We start from the raw sequence: 19290 nt of genomic DNA on the forward strand, positions 1-19290 counted from the left end.
ATTACAAAAAATAAATTGCACGGCTATTGCCATTATATCTACAAAAGACTAGCCCCCCTACATTAACCCTATGCCATTCTTTTAGTGTTATGCCCAGCTATGATCCCTAGACTGGGGAAGAACATATCTCCGTTAAAAAAGTGAATTGTTCTGTTTAAAAGGAGAATCCATTAAACTTTCTTCTGTTCATAGTTGCACATGAGAAGATCACATTGGTGAATTCTGAACCCAGGCTGCTGCTCATTTCCCAATATACCGTACTTCATTTTGGCAGTATTTGTTTGGATTTCTGGAGTCCCTATGTAAGAATGAGATTGGCTTACAAATTTTTGTTACGAGTGAATATAACGAAGGGATTATCTCCCAACTAAATATGATTGTTCTGCATAGTTCAGGACTGAGGGGGTAAGGAGTAAGACATAGGGTTCCAAAGATAAAAAGTACACCCCTCATTTATGCCCCGCACCAGGTAGAACAGGTTCATTTTGCCCGGAGTGTTCTTTTAAACTTTTCTGATACTACTTGCATTTCTGGGCTACTGCCTAGCATTCATGTCCCTGTCTAATAGAGATAAGGGACACTCCGCCTTAGCTTGCATTTAAAGCATTTATTTAGCCTAAACAAGAGTTAAGCATCAGAATTATGGCAGCAGCTAAGGAAATCCAACGTCTACAGGAGGCAAATGGTGTCCGGACTCTCAAATATACCGTAATAGTTTTGTAACAATTAGCCAAAAATAAACTCCATGATAGGTTCACTTTAAGAAACAAAATAGTACTCAACAATTACTAAGGAGTAAAACTGCACATTTCCATTAGAAAGGAACATTCATGTGTCAGTGAGTTATATATATATATATCTTCTGTTCATGACAAGGACTGTAGGGGGAAAAAAAGTGTTCTCGAAGCTTGCACCCGTTATATAATGTGATCATGTTAAATCCCCTCTTTTATTTAAATTATTTATCGGGTTGATCGCTAAAATTGCAAATACAACATACGTCCTAGAGACTGACGAGAAAGGAACAATGATTTTGTGGTATAAATAGAAGAAAGTACACTGGGGCTCTACGCTATGGAAAGCTGTGGAGTGGAAATTCCTGTCCTGGCAACAGGAATGAATGCAAGACTAGCGCAACTATAATTGAAGCTCTTACACTTAAGAATATTGGAAGAGGGGAGATATTAAGGCACCTTCCTATAGGGAGAGAGCAGTGCAAACATGGGAATGTTCGGCCAAGCCAAATAGCATGGGGCCAGGTAATGTGCACACGCTCTCCCCCCAGCAAAATCCTTCATGTTGAACAGCGATAGTAAATCCTATGCTGAGAAGTGCTGAGATACACAGAGCGGATGTGCAGTCCAGATGTGGACACCTTGTTCGCAGTACAGAACTCTAGGTGGTCTTGAAAACGCTACCATCTGCTCGTTGGGGACACACCAGCAATATGATGACTTCTACAGAGTGGTGATGATTACTACTAGCATTATTGGGCTTGGAGTCCCACACACAGGGCAATGATTCAGGGTAGCCCAAACATATCTGGAGAAGTCCCAACTTAGAACGCAATGGCATCATTTTTTTAGGGTCCCACAGAGTTAAGTTGGTTTCCACTTGCATTACAGCTTCTTTGGCACGAGGTGTGTCTTGAAGTGCTTGCTGACATGGTCGCTGCGTGTGAACCTCTTCTGACAGTGAGGGCATTCAAAGCGCTTGTCACCTGTGCAGGGACAGCAGAGTAAAATCAGTATACATGTCATACATGTGGGACAGAGTGCCTTACACGTGCATGCGTGCATACATGCGCCACACACCTGTGTGAGTGCGTGCGTGCCTTTGCAGCTCATCGCTGCGGGTGAACCTTTTTGTACAGAATCCCCAATTGCACACGAATGGCCTCTCCCCGGTGTGCAGCCGAACGTGGGCTCTCAAGAGTGAAGTCTTGCGAAACGTTCTCCCGCATTCAGGGATGTGACACACGTGCCTCTTCCTGCCAGGGGGACCCCACCTGCTGAGAGGTAGAGAGTGTCTCTCCTCCGCACAATAATCCCTCCGTCAATCCCTTCCCACCCTGCCCTTTAACTAGCCTCACACAACTTCATCTCCACTTAGTGAACACTCTCACCCCTTCTCCCCGTCCTTGCAGTTTGGACAAGTACAGGCCACCCTCCTCCTCTTCTCTCCTGGCTGTAGATCCCCAGACAAGGCCTGTTCCATCTGTAGCTGTATCTGGGAAGGGCTGAGGCCACTGATGGCAACGTTATTACTGGCCACGTTCTGCACACTGATTTGCTGCTGCCCTGATTGGATACACAAACACAAGGGTGTGTTGATTCATTTAATAGAAGGATAATCAAGCAAATCATATTAATGTGTTAAATGTTCAGGAGGTAAGGCCAGTAGCTTAGCTTTTTGTTGGCTACATATTCACATTGGGATATACACCTGCAGCATTGGTGATGGTAACAGGTACTCCTTGCACTGGGACGCCATTGATACTGATAGTCTGTATGCCCTGGGCAGTGGCTGAAAGCTGTGCTGTATTCAGGTTAATGATGCTCCCTGCTGGGGCAATTTTGGCTAAGGACCGCTCTTTGCGAGTGAAATTCTTCTTAGTGGGAGTAGATAGTGTGGATAATGAACCTGTGCCTCCCAAGGTGCATGGCTGAGGTGTAGACTCCTGCAACATCACTGCTTGGACATCTCCTACTGAAGTACGGAAGTAGATCTGTAAAACAGAGAAGTTCACAAAAAAAAAATAATAATTACAAAAACCAGTAGAAATCATACAAATCAAAAAAATAAGGATTTGATCTTCACTTAAAGAGAACCTGTCAGCAGGTCAAAAGTGTCCAGTGTTTGCTCTTATTGTATTCCCACTGTCTGCCTGAATACACAGGTTTTTGTTTTCTTAAAATCCACCCTACGGTTCCAGAGATCTAGGCCTTTTTATTTAGTGCTAATTGTTATGGTCTATACAAAGGGGGGTGGCTTACGGGATTCTCTGTAGGCGTGTCTACGCTACTCTGCAGTATTTCCTGTGAGCACCACCCCCTTGTAAAGAACATAAAAATTAGCAAGTAAAAAGGGTCATATCTCAAACCTTATGTCTTTTTTTTAAATAGAAAAACAGAATACTCGAAGCAGCAGCAGAATAATAGGAGACCAAAAACGACTACATCTGACCTGATCACAGGTCCCCTAAACCAAAATACTTACTAATCTTACTAATGTACAAATAAAATTAGCACAGACCTCAGGCGCCTCCTACCATCCCTCAGAGAGCTCCCTGTGGGTCAGTCATATAAGGGGGCTGGCTATCAGGCTCAGTTCATTAGCAAGGTCAGCCCTCTTCTCTATTGCAATCTGGGTTGCCAATCGCCAGTAAATTTACGGACAGTCCGTAAAATCCTGGTGCTTTTCTCTGCCGTCTGTAGCGTCCGGACGATAAAAAAAAGCACTGTCCAGGATATTTTTTATTTTTTATTTTGCAATAGTTTGTACTGCACATGTGCAGTACAAACAAAAGAGTATTGCTGAAATATCTCAATGTCTGTTAAGCTAGGTTCACATGTCCAGTAATCATCCTTTAGAACTGATCCAACAGCAATCCATTTACAAAAAAAGTTTTGCAGACAACTTTTTTGTCCGCCTAAAAAAAAACTTGATTTCAACTGGATCCGTTTTTTTTCAACATTGAAGTATATGGACAATGGATGTTAAATAGCTGTCCATTGTTTTCCCATTTGAAAAGGATCTGGTTCCACGCTGCCGGAAGAAAATTAAATTTACTCCCTCTGGCAGCGTTTGGCTCCCAGTCACGGGGGCGGTGCTGGCGCGGGTTTAGTCACCGCTCTGAGTATACTAAGCGGTAGATGTAACCACGCACCTGACACTGACTGCCAGCCAGCCCCAATACAGAGCTAGTGTCACTCAGTGCAAATAAGGATGTGGCTTCTCTTTTCTTTGAACTTGACATTATATTTTTATAGCTTCCCATGCCTGGGTATCCAATAGTCCGGGCCTCGGTCCTGCTCGGCCCTTATTCACATACAGTACAGACCAAAAGTTTGGACACACCTTCTCATTTAAAGATTTTTCTGTATTTTCATGACTATGAAAATTGTACATTCACACTGAAGGCATCAAATCTATGAATTAACACATGTGGAATGATATACTTAACAAAAAAGTGTGAAACAACTGAAATTAGGTCTTATAGTCTAGGTTCTTCAAAGTAGCCACCTTTTGCTTTGATGACTGCTTTGCACACTCTTGGCATTCTCTTGATGAGCTTCAAGAGGTAGTCACCGGAAATGGTCTTCCAACAATCTTGAAGGAGTTCCCAGAGATGCTTAGCACTTGTTGGCCCTTTTGCCTTCACTCTGTGGTCCAGCTCACCCCAAAACATCTCGATTGGGTTCAGGTCTGGTGACTGTGGAGGCCAGATCATCTGGCGCAGCACCCCATCACTCTCCTTCTTGGTCAGATAGCCCTTACGCAGCCTTTAGGTGTGTTTGGGGTCATTGTTCTGTTGAAAAATAAATGATGGTCCAACTAAACGCAAACCGGATGGAATAGCATGCCGCTGCAAGATGCTGTGGTAGCCATGCTGGTTCAGTATGCCTTCAATTTTGAATAAATCCCCAACAGTGTCACCAGCAAAGCACCCCCACACCATCACACCTCCTCCTCCTCCATGCTTCACGGTGGGAACCAGGCATGTAGAGTCCATCCGTTTACCTTTTCTGCGTTGCACAAAGACACGGTGGTTGGAACCAAAGATCTCAAATTTGGACTCATCAGACCAAAGCACAGATTTCCACTGGTCTAATGTCCATTCATTGTGTTCTTTAGCCCAAACAAGTCTCTTCTGCTTGTTGCCTGTCCTTAGCAGTGGTTTCCTAGCAGCTATTTTACCATGATGGCCTGCTGCACAAAGTCTTCTCTTAACAGTTGTTGTAGAGATGTGTCTGCTGCTAGAACTCTGTGTGGCATTGACCTGGTCTCTAATCTGAGCTGCTGTTAACCTGCGATTTCTGAGGCTGGTGACTCGGATAAACTTATCCTCAGAAGCAGAGGTGACTCTTGGTCTTCCTTTCCTGGGGCGGTCCCCATGTGAGCCAGTTTCTTTGTAGCGCTTGATGGTTTTTGCAACTGCACTTGGAGACACTTTCAAAGTTTTCCCAATTTTTCGGACTGACTGACCTTCATTTCTTAAAGTAATGATGGCCACTCATTTTTCTTTACTTAGAATTTGTATTATGGCAAGTAAAAAAGCAGCTTACAGTATATTTAGTAGGACTATCAGCTGTGTATCCACCAGACTTCTGCTCAACACAACTGATGGTTCCAACCCCATTTATAAGGCAAGAAATCCCACTTATTAAACCTGACAGGGCACACCTGTGAAGTGAAAACCATTTCCGGTGACTACCTCTTGAAGCTCATCAAGAGAATGCCAAGAGTGTACAAAGCAGTCACCAAAGCAAAAGGTGGCTACTTTGAATAACCTAGAATATAAGACATATTTTCAGTTGTTTCACACTTTTTTGTTAAGTATATCATTCCACATGTGTTAATTCATAGTTTTGATGCCTTCAGTGTGAATTTACAATTTTCATAGTCATGAAAATACAGAAAAATCTTTAAATGAGAACGTGTGTCCAAACTTTTGCTCTGTACTGTATACATCATTTGACATATGGTAAGGTTTTAATACTAGAGGTTAGGACTGTCCCAAATAGGGTCACCTTGACGTGGTGGGATGACTTTTACGTTTTTTTTATCAAAACAATGTTAACTAAGTGCCCTATGTTATGCTCACACACTATTGCTTTTTATTTACCTACTGCAGGGTATTTGATCATTGTTTTTATCTGCAGTCTTGTCTGTTTAGTGGCCAGTGTGAACATGCGCCTACACGTTGCATGTATACCAACTTATATTCCAGTTAATTTATTTTCCTTTAAATTCTCCCCCTGGCAGCGATACAGTCATAGGGACAGGGCAATGCAGAGCCAGGAGCGCGGTTAGAGCCGCCACTCTCTATTCTCAGAGTGGTAACTGAACCAGCGTTCGGCTAAGTGCCGCAGATTAACCATATATCTGAAGGTCAATAGCATTTTTTCTATTGATAGGTTCCCTTTAAATGGCACAGAATGCTGAAAATAAAAAAATAATATTTACTCAACCTACCAATCCCATTGTTACTTTTCCAGCACGGTTGCCTTGTCGGTCCCAGTACATACTGTTCTGACAATAACAACACATGACTACTACAAACATTCACTGGCATGGTCAATGTTGTGGCAAGCTTTTGGCTATAGTCGTCTTATGCCCATTCAGTCAGAAAAGGAAGCACAAAGACAGATGTAAGCTTGCGAGCAGGGCCCTTACCTCTCTTGGTATCTGTTGTTTACGTGATTATTGGTATGCTGTAACGCCTTTTATTTTCTGTACAAGTACTCTATAAAATGTAAAGTGCTGCGGAATATGTTGGCGCCACAGAAATAAAATTATTATAATTATTATTAGATGGGGGTTCAGAGGAGTTCTGCAACAGAAACGAGGGATGGGTAATTTGAAGCTATATCTTTTTTTTTTTCTCTCCATAAAAAAGAAAGCGGATAGGCACATACCGTCCCGTGCAACAAAATCCTTTATTGTGGCATCATAATACCGACAGCAGGCGGATAAAACGATGGAGCAAATACAGACGACGATCGTTTCGCGCTTCAACAGGTTCAGGTTGAAGCACAATGTAAGCGAAACGATCGTCGTCTGTATTTGCTCCATCGTTTTATCCGCCTGCTGTCGGTATTATGATGCCACAATAAAGGATTTTGTTGCACGGGACGGTATGTGCCTATCCGCTTTCTTTTCTATGGATATACAGATTATTTTTCTTTGGAAGTGGCACCCGTAATCCCTGGTGTGTGTACAGCTTCATTAACCCAAGGTCATACAGCTCTGCCTTTGTCCTGCTTCTCTCCCATGGTATATCTTTTTTTTTTTCTAATTATCAGTATTCTACGCCATTTTTCTTAATTAAAGAGGTTGTCCACTACTTTAGCATTGATGATCGATACTTGGGATAGGTCATCAATGTCTGATTGGTCGGGGTCCGGCAACTGGCATCCCCACCAATCAGCTGTTATCTCACTTGCGGAGCTGGCCGTCTTCTGATAGCGGTCACCGCAGGATACTACACATCTGCCTATTAAAATCAATAGGAGGCGGATGTTGAGTATCCTGCGGCGGCCACTATCAGAAGATGGAGCAGCTCTGCAAGCAAGTACTTCCAGCCAGGGGCCGCCGCTGGCAACAGCTGATCGGCGGGGGAGTCAGACCCCAACCGATCAGACAGTGATGGCCTATACTATGGATTAAGATAGGTCATCAATGGTAAAGCAGTGAACAGCCTCTATAAAGACAGAGATGGACAATGCTTTTAAACAGCAACTAAACTAACCTTGAAACCTGGCAATGTCCCCTTAATTCCACAAACCTGTTGGTACAGTCACAGAAAATCATACAAGAATTAAACGTGAGAAAATACTTCCATACCTGTGTGGGAAAAGCATCTGTGCTTTGGACAGTTTGTACTGGCTTTTGTGGCACTGTTGGCAGTGTAGCTGAGGCTGCTTGTACCACGCGCAGTGCCTGTTGTGGTATTTGCACCAGCTGCGTCTCTGCTTTGGGCTGTACAAGCTGGAGAACAGCATGCTGACCTGCATTGGGGCTCTGGACAATCAGCAGGTTGTTTCCGGCTTGGAGGATATTGTCTGCAGTTGTTTCAATTACTACAGTCTCCACCTGCTCCTGGGTTGGAGAGCCAGGTGTTGGCCCTGGTGGCGGGGGCTTCTTGCGAGGCTTTTTACTCTGCCTGCTAGGAACAAGCTGACTGCAAATGTCAGAGGAGCTGTCAGACAGATTATTGAGAGGCAGTGACAAAGTGAGGTTGCTGCCAGCAGTTCCAGTCAGCTTCATCACATTGCTGTTTTTCTGTGGAGGGGCAGGCTTTATGGGCACATGTTTTGTAGAACTGGAGTGTGGAGTGAGCTGAAGGGTTGTGCCACCATCATTAGGATTAATAATCTGAAACTGAGTGCCAAGAGTCTGTGAAACTGCCTGAGGAGAAGTCTGCAAAGCTTGATAGTGTCCGGCCTTACCGCCTGGGTTCTGTACGGTGAAGAAGAGCTGCCCATTTCCTGTCCCCAGCTGTGGAATCTGGATCACATTCCCTTTGGCATTTAAAAGTCCTATACTTGTTTTTCCGGGACTCACTGGAAATGGCGCAGGTTTTATAGGTATCAACCTTTTGCGACTTGGTCGTTGTGGTACAGGGGTAGTCACAGCTGTTTCAACTGCAGGAGGACCGATCTTACTGCAAGTGGCTGCCAGGAGAGCCAGAGGAGAGGGCTGCGTGTCCTGGATGGAAGAATAAAGCACAGATGCCTTGTTACATGGTAAACAGACTGGGCACAAAACTAACAGGCTCATGTATACCAACATAGTACACTCCGCACCCTAAGGTATATAGGGCACAACTCTACCGCGTATGCCACAGATTTTATTCAGAAACTTTATGTCAGGTTCTTACACATTCTAAAAAAGTCATATGTTCTAGAGATATTTTCCCCTAAACGGGCGGTCTCTAGCTAAGAATATATGACTAATGTGGTATATAGAATGCTTATAGCTCTGGAATACAGTCACAAAGTTATTGCTATCCCCCCCCCCCCCACACACATCATTTATAGAGACTGGTATTATACCAAGCAAACGGTAAAAAGCCTATGTGGTGCCCATTTTCAAAAACGGGTTTTCCGGGTAAAAGTAGTTTGAGGAGCCTGTAGCAAACAATGTACAAGACTATAAGCATGAGAGAAATAGCCCCAAACAGGTGGTAACGTATAAAGCAATATTTATTGTGCTAAATACACAACACTTTGTTAGGTGCTTGGCACAGTACATTTTGCTTGATAACTTGTCACCCATTTTAGACATTGTCTATTTCTCTCATGCTTGTAGATTCTTTACCTAGTGGAATTCCTTGTTCCTTTGAGTCTGTGTGATGGAAAAGTGCTGTGGCCCGCTCTATCTATATATACAGTGGTATGTGATAGAGAATAACAACAATATACACTGCTCAAAAAAATAAAGGGAACACAAACAACAGAATATAACTCCAAGTAAATCAAACATCTGTGAAATCAAACTGTCCACTTAGGAAGCAACACTGTTTGACAATCAATTTCACATGCTGTTGTGCAAATGGAATAGACAATAGATGGAAATTATTGGCAATTATCAAGACACCCTCAATAATGGAGTGGTTCTGCAGGTGGGGACCACAGACCACATCTCAGTACCAATGCTTTCTGGCTGATGTTTTGGTCACTTTTGAATTTTGGTGTGCTTTCACACTCGTGGTAACATGAGACGGACTCTACAACCTACACAAATGGCTCAGGTAGTGCAACTCATCCAGGATGGCACATCAATGCGAGCTGTGGCAAGATGGTTTTCTGTGTCTGTCAGCGTAGTGTCCAGAGGCTGGAGGCGCTACCAGGAGACAGGCCAGTACACCAGGAGATGTGGAGGGGGCCGCAGGAGGGCAACAACCCAGCAGCAGGACCGCTACCTCAGCCTTTGTGCAAGGTGGAACAGGAGGAGTACTGCCAGAGCCCTGCAAAATGACCTCCAGCAGGCCACAAATGTGCATGTGTCTGCACAAATGGTTAGAAACCGACTCCATGAGGATGGTCTGAGTGCCCGATGTCCACAGATGGGGGTTGTGCTGACAGCCCAACACCATGCAGGACGCTTGGCATTTGCCATAGGACACCAGGATTGGCAAATTCGCCACTGGTGCTCTGTGCTCTTCACAGAGGAAAGCAGGTTCACACTGAGCATATGTGACAGACATGACAGAGTCTGGAGATGCCATGGAGAGCGATCTGCTGCCTGCAACATCCTTCAGCATGACCGGTATTGGCAGTGGGTCAGTAATGGTGTGGGGTGGCATTTCTTTGGAGGGCCGCACAGCCCTCCATGTGCTCGCCAGAGGTAGCCTGACTGCCATTAGGTACCGAGATGAGATCCTCAGACCCCTTGTGAGACCATATGCTGGTGCGGTTGGCCCTGGGTTCCACCTAATGCAGGACAATGCCAGACCTCATGTGGCTGGAGTGTGTCAGCAGTTCCTGCAAGATGAAGGCATTGAAGCTATGGACTGGCCCGCCCATTCCCCAAACCTGAATCCGATTGAACACATCTGGGACATCATGTCTCGCATCATCTACCAACGTCACGTTGCAGCACAGACTGTCCAGGAGTTGGCTGATGCTTTAGTCCAGGTCTGGGAGGAGATCCCTCAGGAGACCATCCGCCGCCTCATCAGGAGCATGCCCAGGCATTGTAGGGAGATCATACAGGCACGTGGAGGCCACACATACTACTGAGCATCATTTCCTTGTCTTGAGGCATTTCAACTGAAGTTGAATCAGCCTGTAACTTAATTTTCCACTTTGATTTTGAGCATCATTCCAACTCCAGACCTCCGTGGGATGTGATTTACGTTGATCATTTTTAGGTGTTATTGTTCTCAACACATTCCACTATGTAATGAATAAAGATTTACAACTGGAATATTTCATTCAGTGATATCTAGGATGTGGGATTTTAGTGTTCCCTTTATTTTTTTGAGCAGTGTATTATGTGCGTTTAAAAACTGCGTTGGAAAATTTCAATAAAAAAAAACGTTATGAAAAGAATTGTTTTAGTTACTCATTGAAGACTACCATACACATACGTACTTGTTCATCTGGCAGCTGTTTCTCCCAATACCAGTGTGAATGTGCATGTTTATGTCAATGGGCGAGAGAACAAAGTCACTGCCGAACCAATCTGACAATGTCTTATCTACTGTGGTAACAAGTGGTTGGGCATGTCAAAAGCCAACATGCCTAATCGTTTTTTGTGATATCTATGATGTGGGATTTTAGTGTTCCCTTTATTTTTTTGAGCAGTGTATATAGTGATAGCACATTTTTACAAAGGACACAAACTTGTCAAACTAGTCCTATTAGTTTTTATAAAGAGGCGAGTAGAAACCTGGACAGAGAAGCCGGCGCACTTCTGTCTGCCCTACCGAGGGCAAAGTACTCTAGCGCGCATGAGCCGGAAAGGCCAAAAAGCGCCAATGACCCAGAAGTAAAGCCAGCGCATGCAAACTATAGTACTATGCTTTGCCCTCGGCAGGGTAGCAGAAGTGCGATACTGGGAACTGTGTGGCTGCTGTAGACCAGAGACGCCCATAAGACCGGACTGCACAGTCTGCTAGTATAATAAAAGCTATTTTTGGGGATCTGCAGACTGGATTGGGGACTTTTTTTCCATAGTATTCCAGTATGCCATTAAAAAGGCCCCAATGGTGGTGGCCTTTTTTTGTATGGGAAAAACTTGGAGACAGGTTCCCTTTAAAGTTATGGACATGGGCGCTAATACCAGCCAACCACCATATGTTCGAGGGTAGTAAAACTAGAAGAGTTACTTGTAAAGAAGGATCTTGGGGTACTTGTAGATTACAGACTAAATAACAGCATGCAAAGTTAATCAGTGGCTTCTAAGGCCAGCAGGGTACTGTCATGTATTAAAAGAAGTATAAACTTGAGAGACAGGGATGTAACACTACCACTTTACAAAGCATTAGTTCAACCTCATCTAGAATATGCTGTTCCATTCTGGGCACCAGATCATAGACAGGATAGCCTAGAGTTAGAAAAGGTAAAAAGAGCCACAAACTGATAAGGGCATGAAGGATCTTGGTTATGAGAAAAGATTAAAAGAGTTACATTTATTTGGTCTTGAGAAGATACTTCTATGGAGAAATATGAACAACTAGAACTAGTACAAAAATTACCAATATAAGAAAAAAGAAAATCTAAATCTGTATCATGTTAAAGAGAAAAAGAAGCACTCCTTCCATCTGGAGAAAGGTCCAACAGTCTAAGGAGACAAGGCTCCCTTACCATAAGAATACCCCACCTAAGGAGCTCGCCAAAGTGGGAATCATCGATTGTTTCAAAAGGAGTTTAGATGTGTTTTTAGAAGAAAATAAATGATTACGTAAATGCATAAAATTCTCTGAATGTTTGATGCCGTCGATTGATAATTGGGATCAGGAGGGAAAGATTAGCTTTGATGGGGAAAACTGGATCATGTATTGTGGGTGTAGATATACCCCATTCCTTTCATCATCTTCCATCCCTTGGTCGAACTTGATGGACGTGTCTTTTTATAACCATAATAATGTTTTCTCGAGTTAGTAAACACATGTTCTTGATATATACATATATAGATATATATACACACACACATACTCAAAATGTTATTCTCGAGGGTGTATATACCGGCGTGTACATGTATATATAGACATACATATCGGTATATACACTCTTGAGAATAACGTGAGAATCTGATTTAAGACTTTTGTACAGCTTGTCTACAGCCCATTGACAAACAACAATGGGTTCTGTCATTTTTCTACAATCACATCTATAAAAACAGACATACCTGAGCAGTGGAGACGGCAGGTTGCAGGTACTCACTGGGACTCACCGCAGCGGTTGCAGTCATAGTGAACTATACAGAATGGCAGAAATAGTTTATTAATTATAGAAATAGCAAAAATACATTATTAAGTTGCTAGTTTCTACATATACAAACTGTAGCAGAGAAATATCTAATATAAACCTCATCTTCAACCTTACATAGGGGTAATCTGTAGATAAATCACATTTAAATGCTGTGTAGCCCACTTACTGTAAGCATGGTTACAGGGAGAAAATAATGTTTTATTCTCCCTGCAGTCGCTGGCTTTCAGTAATCTGGGAGCTGTAACTGTCACTGCCCTATACACAGTCAGAGCTCTGTAATCACTCCCCGGCAGATTGACAGCCTACTATGCAGTGTACGTGTGTGCAATATGTGTATGCAGAAACCGCTGTCAATCAAAAGACAGGGGTTCACCGCCCTGATGACTGGAAACAAGTGGCTGAAGGGAGAATAACACCTAATTTCACCACTGATCCAATAACCAGTCAAACGCTAAACTAAATATAAAAACTATTAACCTGCAGAGTGCACCTATATCTATATAGTTTCTGAACATGACTGGTTCCCTTTAATTGCGCCTTTAAACACAATCTTACAATTTATATACAGAAATAATTTCCATGGAAAAAAACTGAGAAACTTCATAAATATATTGTGATACTCCACAATCAGTCCACAATTTCGTATATTCTGCACTGACAATTCTGCAGGCTGCAGAGAGTAAAGAGTACAGCACAAAACTGTACAAGAGTGTACCTGCTGGGTACAACAAGGACCGTGCCAACACAACCTGCCATAAGAAGTACAGCAAAACAAAGTTTACTGGAGCATGAAGTCCAGGACTAAGTATAAAGAGATATGAAGATATGGCCGTGATACTGACCTTTACTCCTCACTAACAAGAGACTAGTAGGTGCAATGGAGCTGGTTCATCTCAGTGACTGGATTTTCTTCCCAAGGTCTTCTCATATAATAAATCTATCCGTGAGCTAAGAACTGACATTCCTGAATTTCTCCACTTACTGCAGAACAAGCAACTCAGAACCCTAAAATATAAAAACACTTATCATTTATTAAATCCCCAAAACAAGTGAGGTAGCCTGCACAATGGGAACCCCTGCAGCCGCTTATAGGGTGTTTATATGTGATATTACATCCCACTCCGTAGGGAGAACTCCCCCTGATATAAAGTTGATTAGACAACCAAAGCCCTGTATGTATTATCATACAGGCTGTGGTGAAATTGTCTGTATTACCCGTACAAGCCAGTGTACGCTAAACTGCTGGTTATCTGGCATTTCAGGCCACTGGATGCATAGATAAAATCTACTAAGTCTTAGCACACATCAATGCCTTGGTCCGATGCACGGACTGGTGGCTTTTCTTCACACCCGAACTTAAACGGGTTGGCCAGGCTTGGGCCTCAAATCTGCAGCTACTTCTCAGACGTGTGAATCCTCACAGCAAGCACAATGCATGCGGTCAGGTCTCTCCTGTGCCAGTGCTAGTGACCCCAAGTACGTGATATCCATACTTGTGTTCACATGCCAACTAGACGTGCGCAGCCTTGCTCAATACAAGTGAATTGAGCGAGACTACAAACATCTAGTCGGAATGTGGTCGGAAGTATGGATATCACTCAGAGAATCCTGACAGTGCGCACTGTGTGTTGTGAGGATTCACAAGTCTGTAGTCCCTTTAGTGACTGCAGACTGAATACTTATGCTGTCAAAAGAAGTCATCTCAAAGATGACCCATACTCTGTTAGAGCACAAGGACAATTAAAGGGATGCTCGTCCACTCAGGATATCCCATGATTAAACATTGAAAGCCATGGTCATCCTGTGATACAAATAACTGGTCCATCAGTACAAAAAAAAAATAAAATAGCGGCAGATCTGTGACATATTGAAACAGCTGAAATCCAAAGTATTAATCCACAACAGAAACAAACATACCATGGATATAAAAATCCACACTATAGGTCATTTCCATGCAAAAGAAAACCTACATGTGGATAACATTTATTCAGAACTCTTCTACCTGGCTGCTACTGTAATCCACCATGGATATTTAAAAAATCTATAGAATTTCCAGCCTGGGTGGACATAGACTAAAATTCCAGTGAAACAGCCACTGTAATGTATGGTCACATAGTGTAACCTCCAGCAATACCAGCCAAGATGGACTGGCAATAATCAGGTGCTTGACAGGGCAGCTGCCTTTGGGGAAGGAATTACTTTCCAAAGACAAACTCTGGTCTCATTCTCACAAATCTAAAAAAAAAAAATCTAACAGATGCAGAAATTCCACAGAAAAATTACAAATAAATAAAGTTGTATTTGTTTTTGCAATCTGGAAAGAGTTCTCTTTTTATTTTTGTTTCTATTTTATTTAAAAAAAAATTCACAAACAAATAGCTTCAGTAACACTGGAATAAAAAAAGATAATAAAAAAACAGCTCCCCTGTACATGGTGTGAGGCAGTGAGGGGGATCATATGCGAGGGTCGATATATATCCCCTCACCCCGGCCGAGAAAAATTATAGCGTAGTGGAAAAGGAGTGCCTCGCCATTAGGTGGGCATTGAAGTCCCTACGCTATTATTTAGTCGGTCGACCGTTTCACTTGGTGACAGATCATTCACCCTTGGTATGGATGAGAAATGCCAAGGAGAGGAATGCTCGGGTCACCAGATGGTTTCGGTCCCTGCAGAATTTCAATTTCGCTGTTAAACATCGGGCGGGGATATTGCAGGGAAATGTGGATGCCCTGTCACGGGCCCCCTGTATGGTGACAAGTGTTCAACCTCACAAGTTTGAACAGAGGGGGGAGATATGTGAGGCAGTGGGGGGGGGGGGGGGGGGGGAGAATCATATGTGATGGTCGATATATATCCCCCAGGATGCGGACGGAGTCCTATTAGACCCGCTGGAGTGCCTTGTATTCACAGCAGGACACCCCTGTGAATCACAAGGCAAAGTAAAAGTAAGTGCGGACCTGGTCAAGCTCTTGGACCAAGGCAATGTTCAGGAAAACCCGGTAAGGCCATTGTTTTTGAAGTGGACTACAGGATGGTAGTTGGGCAGTCTGCTTCCTCCAAGCCGGGTCTTACAGGTGGCCCATGGCCACAGATTCCAGTTAAAAACCCTGCAGTATAGGGTTTGGGTGTGTCAGTTTGGAGTTTGCAACTTGCGGAGCAGATGGCTCTGCAGAAGCTCAGCCTGTGTGAGTTAACACAGAGCCAGCAGAGCAAACTCCTGGCACCCCGCAGCGTGATACGGTTGTGCAGTCGCCCTAGGCAACCGGACTCCCACGGACTATTGTTTCCCATCTGTGTACACTGTGTGAGTGTGGACATTAAACACATTTGCTGTGAACTTTTCCTGTGGTCACTGTCTGTCACACTGAACCAACCCCGCTGCATTATAATGGGTATTATGAAGGTAGAAATTAGACAACAGCCTGGCAATGCTACAGTGGCAAAATCTGCAATAGACTGTGCAGATGTCATGGTGAAACTCTGCAGGATAAAGTGTCATGCTGCAAATTTAAAATGCTCACACATCATTAATTTATATTTTATTTTTTATGTAGCATGTAACTGAGATTTTGTGAATTCTCACAAACAATGTTTCCACTGCTACATTTTCTGTATGGAAAACTCCACCCTGGATGTGTATGCCCTAAGAAGGGTTATTGTAGCCCTACTGGTTGCTAACCAGCATTGCCAGTGATAGTTTAACTTTTTTTTTGTCAATATGGCCATGTGAGGGCTTGTTTTTTACGGAACAAGTTGTACTTTAGAACTACACCATTGGTGTGGAGCCCGCACCTTTCCGGTCACACGACAGACAGGGGTAGTCAGACGTGGGCCTACTATTATGCCCAACGTCGGAAAGGGGTTAAAGGGATTGTCCAGTACTGAACAACCTTTTGTTAATGGGCCCAGAGAGGTGAAAAAAAGGGACATTCAATGTGTTTCTTCCTCTTGGACAAAATGTAACCACTGCAGCCAATCAGCTCAGTATGGCCCTCTGGGTGACCCCAGCACAACACTGAGTATGGAGGAAGTAGAGAGATGAGCATCAATTTATTTTTCACTTCATGGTGCTCATCAGTAAGGGGTTTCCCAATAGTGGACAACCCCTTTAAGAAATATATAACTGGACAACTTAGTCAATGTCTGTAGTGAGTAGCAAAACTTCCCTTCCCCACTGTATTCCTCATCAGGTGATGTCAGACTGGGGCAGTTCTATGAAATCCTAGTAACAACTGATTGCACTTATGTCCCAGTATACCTATGTGGTAGAGTTGATGGGAACTGATTCACCGGATCCAGTCCATTGATCACGTCTCTCTGTGGCTGCTGGATGGGAGCCCTGAGAACAGCTTGCTATCTCCCAGGATACGTGGCTCTTTTGGTGCAATGTCACATGCGAGACACGCCGCAGCGACGTCGTCATACCAGGCCGGCTAATCAAATCAAGAGCTCCTCATGCTTTTTAATAGGAGGCAATTCTCAGGGCTTCTATTAGGTAGGTCTGCAGTCTAGGAAGCTGTATAACAATGCATGGATGACATGGTGGCCGTGTTCATTACCATTCAGCTGTCCTGGGAAGACATGACATAGAGGGCTAATGAACAATATGTTCGCCGGGAGATCGGATTGTTTATGTTGGCACACAGTGTTGGACTAGGCTGGCAAAGGCCTCCCAGTAACATTGGTTCTGGGACCCACTGTTCAGTTATACAAGAATATTACCTTACCTGGAATCACAGATTTACCTCTGCTTCTATATACTGATGCACTGGGAAGTCTGTTCAATGATGAGATCAGTGCATAGTTAAACAAGTGCCAACTACTTGCTAGTATAGTGGATGAGGAGCGCACGCCTGTAGAAGGGGCCACTGGGAGATCCACCTGCCCCCCCATGGGCCAGTCCGAGCCTGCGGCCATACAATCCATTATATGTAAATATTAACAGTATGTGTATGTATGGTCAACAGGCGCTCGCAAAGGGAGAAATTCAGATTTACAAGACGGGAACCAGTGACTATTAATGTCGCTCAACGGGTTATTATTATTATTACAGCGCCATTTATTCCACGGTGCTTTACATGTGAGGAGGGGTATACATGATAAAAACAAGTACAAGAATCTTGAACAAAGCGAGTCACCGACTGATGGAGGAGGAGAGAGGACTCTCCCCGAGGGGACGCCGTGTACAAACTCCACCATAGTTCCTACCGTCCTGGTGGCGGTAACAGCAGCACGTACACACTTTACTCTCCTCATTAACAGTGAAGCCTCTCTGGGGGGCGCAGAATGGACGCGCTGTGGTAGCTGCACAGCAGAGAGGTCCCATGGCCTGGTGCTGTTACATGGGGCTGCACAGCAGAGAGGTCCCCATGGCCTGGTGGTGTTACATGGGGCTGCACAGCAGAGAGGTCCCCATGGCCTGGTGGTGTTACATGGGGCTGCACAGCAGAGAGGTCCCCATGGCCTGGTGGTGTTACATGGGGCTGCACAGCAGAGAGGTCCCCATGGCCTGGTGGTGTTACATGGGGCTGCACAGCAGAGAGGTCCCCATGGCCTGGTGGTGTTACATGGGGCTGCACAGCAGAGAAGTCCCCATGGCCTGGTGGTGTTACATGGGGCTGCACAGCAGAGAGGTCCCCATGGTCTGGTGGTGTTACATGGGGCTGCACAGCAGAGGTCCCCATGGCCTGGTGGTGTTACATGGGGCTGCACAGCAGAGAGGTCCCCATGGCCTGGTGGTGTTACATGGGGCTGCACAGCAGAGGTCCCCATGACCTGGTGCTGTTACATGGGGCTGCACAGCAGAGAGGTCCCCATGGCCTGGTGCTGTTACATGGGGCTGCACAGCAGAGCGGTCCCCATGGCCTGGTGCTGTTACATGGGGCTGCACAGCAGAGAGGTCCCCATGGCCTGGTGCTGTTACGTGGGACTGCACAGAGCAGCCCTGGGTGTAAGTGGACGGTTATTACCCGGGTCAGGCCTGCTCCACAGAACTGGGATAGTCAGCTCTTGAGCCCACACTTTTCCCCCTGCAGTGCCCCAAAATAAAACATCCTGTTTACACCAGTCCCGCCCCTCCCCGGAAGCGCCCACCCTGTATCAGCCCCACCCTAGCTTCGGTAAGAGAAAGAAAAAAGAAACAATCCCCGGCTTCCGCGTCATCCCCACGTACATACCGGAAGCGACAAACTCACCCGTTATCTCCCAGCACATCTCCTGTTACCGAGCCCGCACCGAAACTCACAGTGTTCCGCCTACCCCAACCTGCGGCGACGTAGCCAACCATCCGCTTCCCCCAACGGAGTGACGCAGATAGCCACCAATCGCCGATAGGTTGTTGGAAGATGGACAAGCGATTGGACCAATCAACAATGAGACTGCTGATTAGTACACTGATAGGCATTACCAGTAACCAATCAGAAATAGTCTTTTTACCATCACATGCTTTGGGCGTGTACTGGCTCCCTAAACAACCATATTGCTACTTGCCCTTGCACTTACATGTCACGTAAAGTTGTGCAGAGTCTCGGGGATGTGCAGCTTTTGTGCAGTTCACTAACACCACGTTCTACGAGTAGCCAATGGGAGCGGTCCGGCAACACTACGCGATTGGCTGTAGCGCTT

The 19290-nt window shown here is 44.7% G+C and overlaps 1 protein-coding gene across 8 annotated transcripts; it reads right to left on the reverse strand.

Moving 5' to 3' along the window:
• Positions 1-189: 189 nt before the first annotated feature.
• SP2 (Sp2 transcription factor) lies at positions 190-19283 on the reverse strand. 8 transcript variants are annotated; one of them, XM_077252233.1, is made up of 9 exons: positions 18861-18995; positions 16925-17237; positions 13508-13670; positions 12583-12651; positions 7570-8433; positions 2446-2728; positions 2126-2300; positions 1815-2011; positions 190-1720 (listed from the first exon to the last, which is right to left on the reverse strand). In XM_077252233.1, exons 4-9 carry the CDS (start codon positions 12643-12645, stop codon positions 1620-1622), a joined length of 1683 nt encoding a protein of 560 aa, XP_077108348.1. In that variant the 5' UTR covers positions 12646-12651; positions 13508-13670; positions 16925-17237; positions 18861-18995; the 3' UTR covers positions 190-1619. The 8 variants fall into 8 exon arrangements, with proteins under 8 accessions (XP_077108348.1, XP_077108349.1, XP_077108351.1 ...); XM_077252234.1 differs by lacking the exons at positions 16925-17237; positions 18861-18995 and adding an exon at positions 19168-19283; XM_077252236.1 differs by lacking the exon at positions 16925-17237 and having other exon boundaries at positions 1815-2008; positions 18861-18997.
• Positions 19284-19290: the final 7 nt, after the last annotated feature.

This window comes from Ranitomeya variabilis, chromosome 4 (genome assembly GCF_051348905.1).
Source record: "Ranitomeya variabilis isolate aRanVar5 chromosome 4, aRanVar5.hap1, whole genome shotgun sequence".
Lineage (NCBI taxonomy): Eukaryota > Metazoa > Chordata > Amphibia > Anura > Dendrobatidae > Ranitomeya > Ranitomeya variabilis.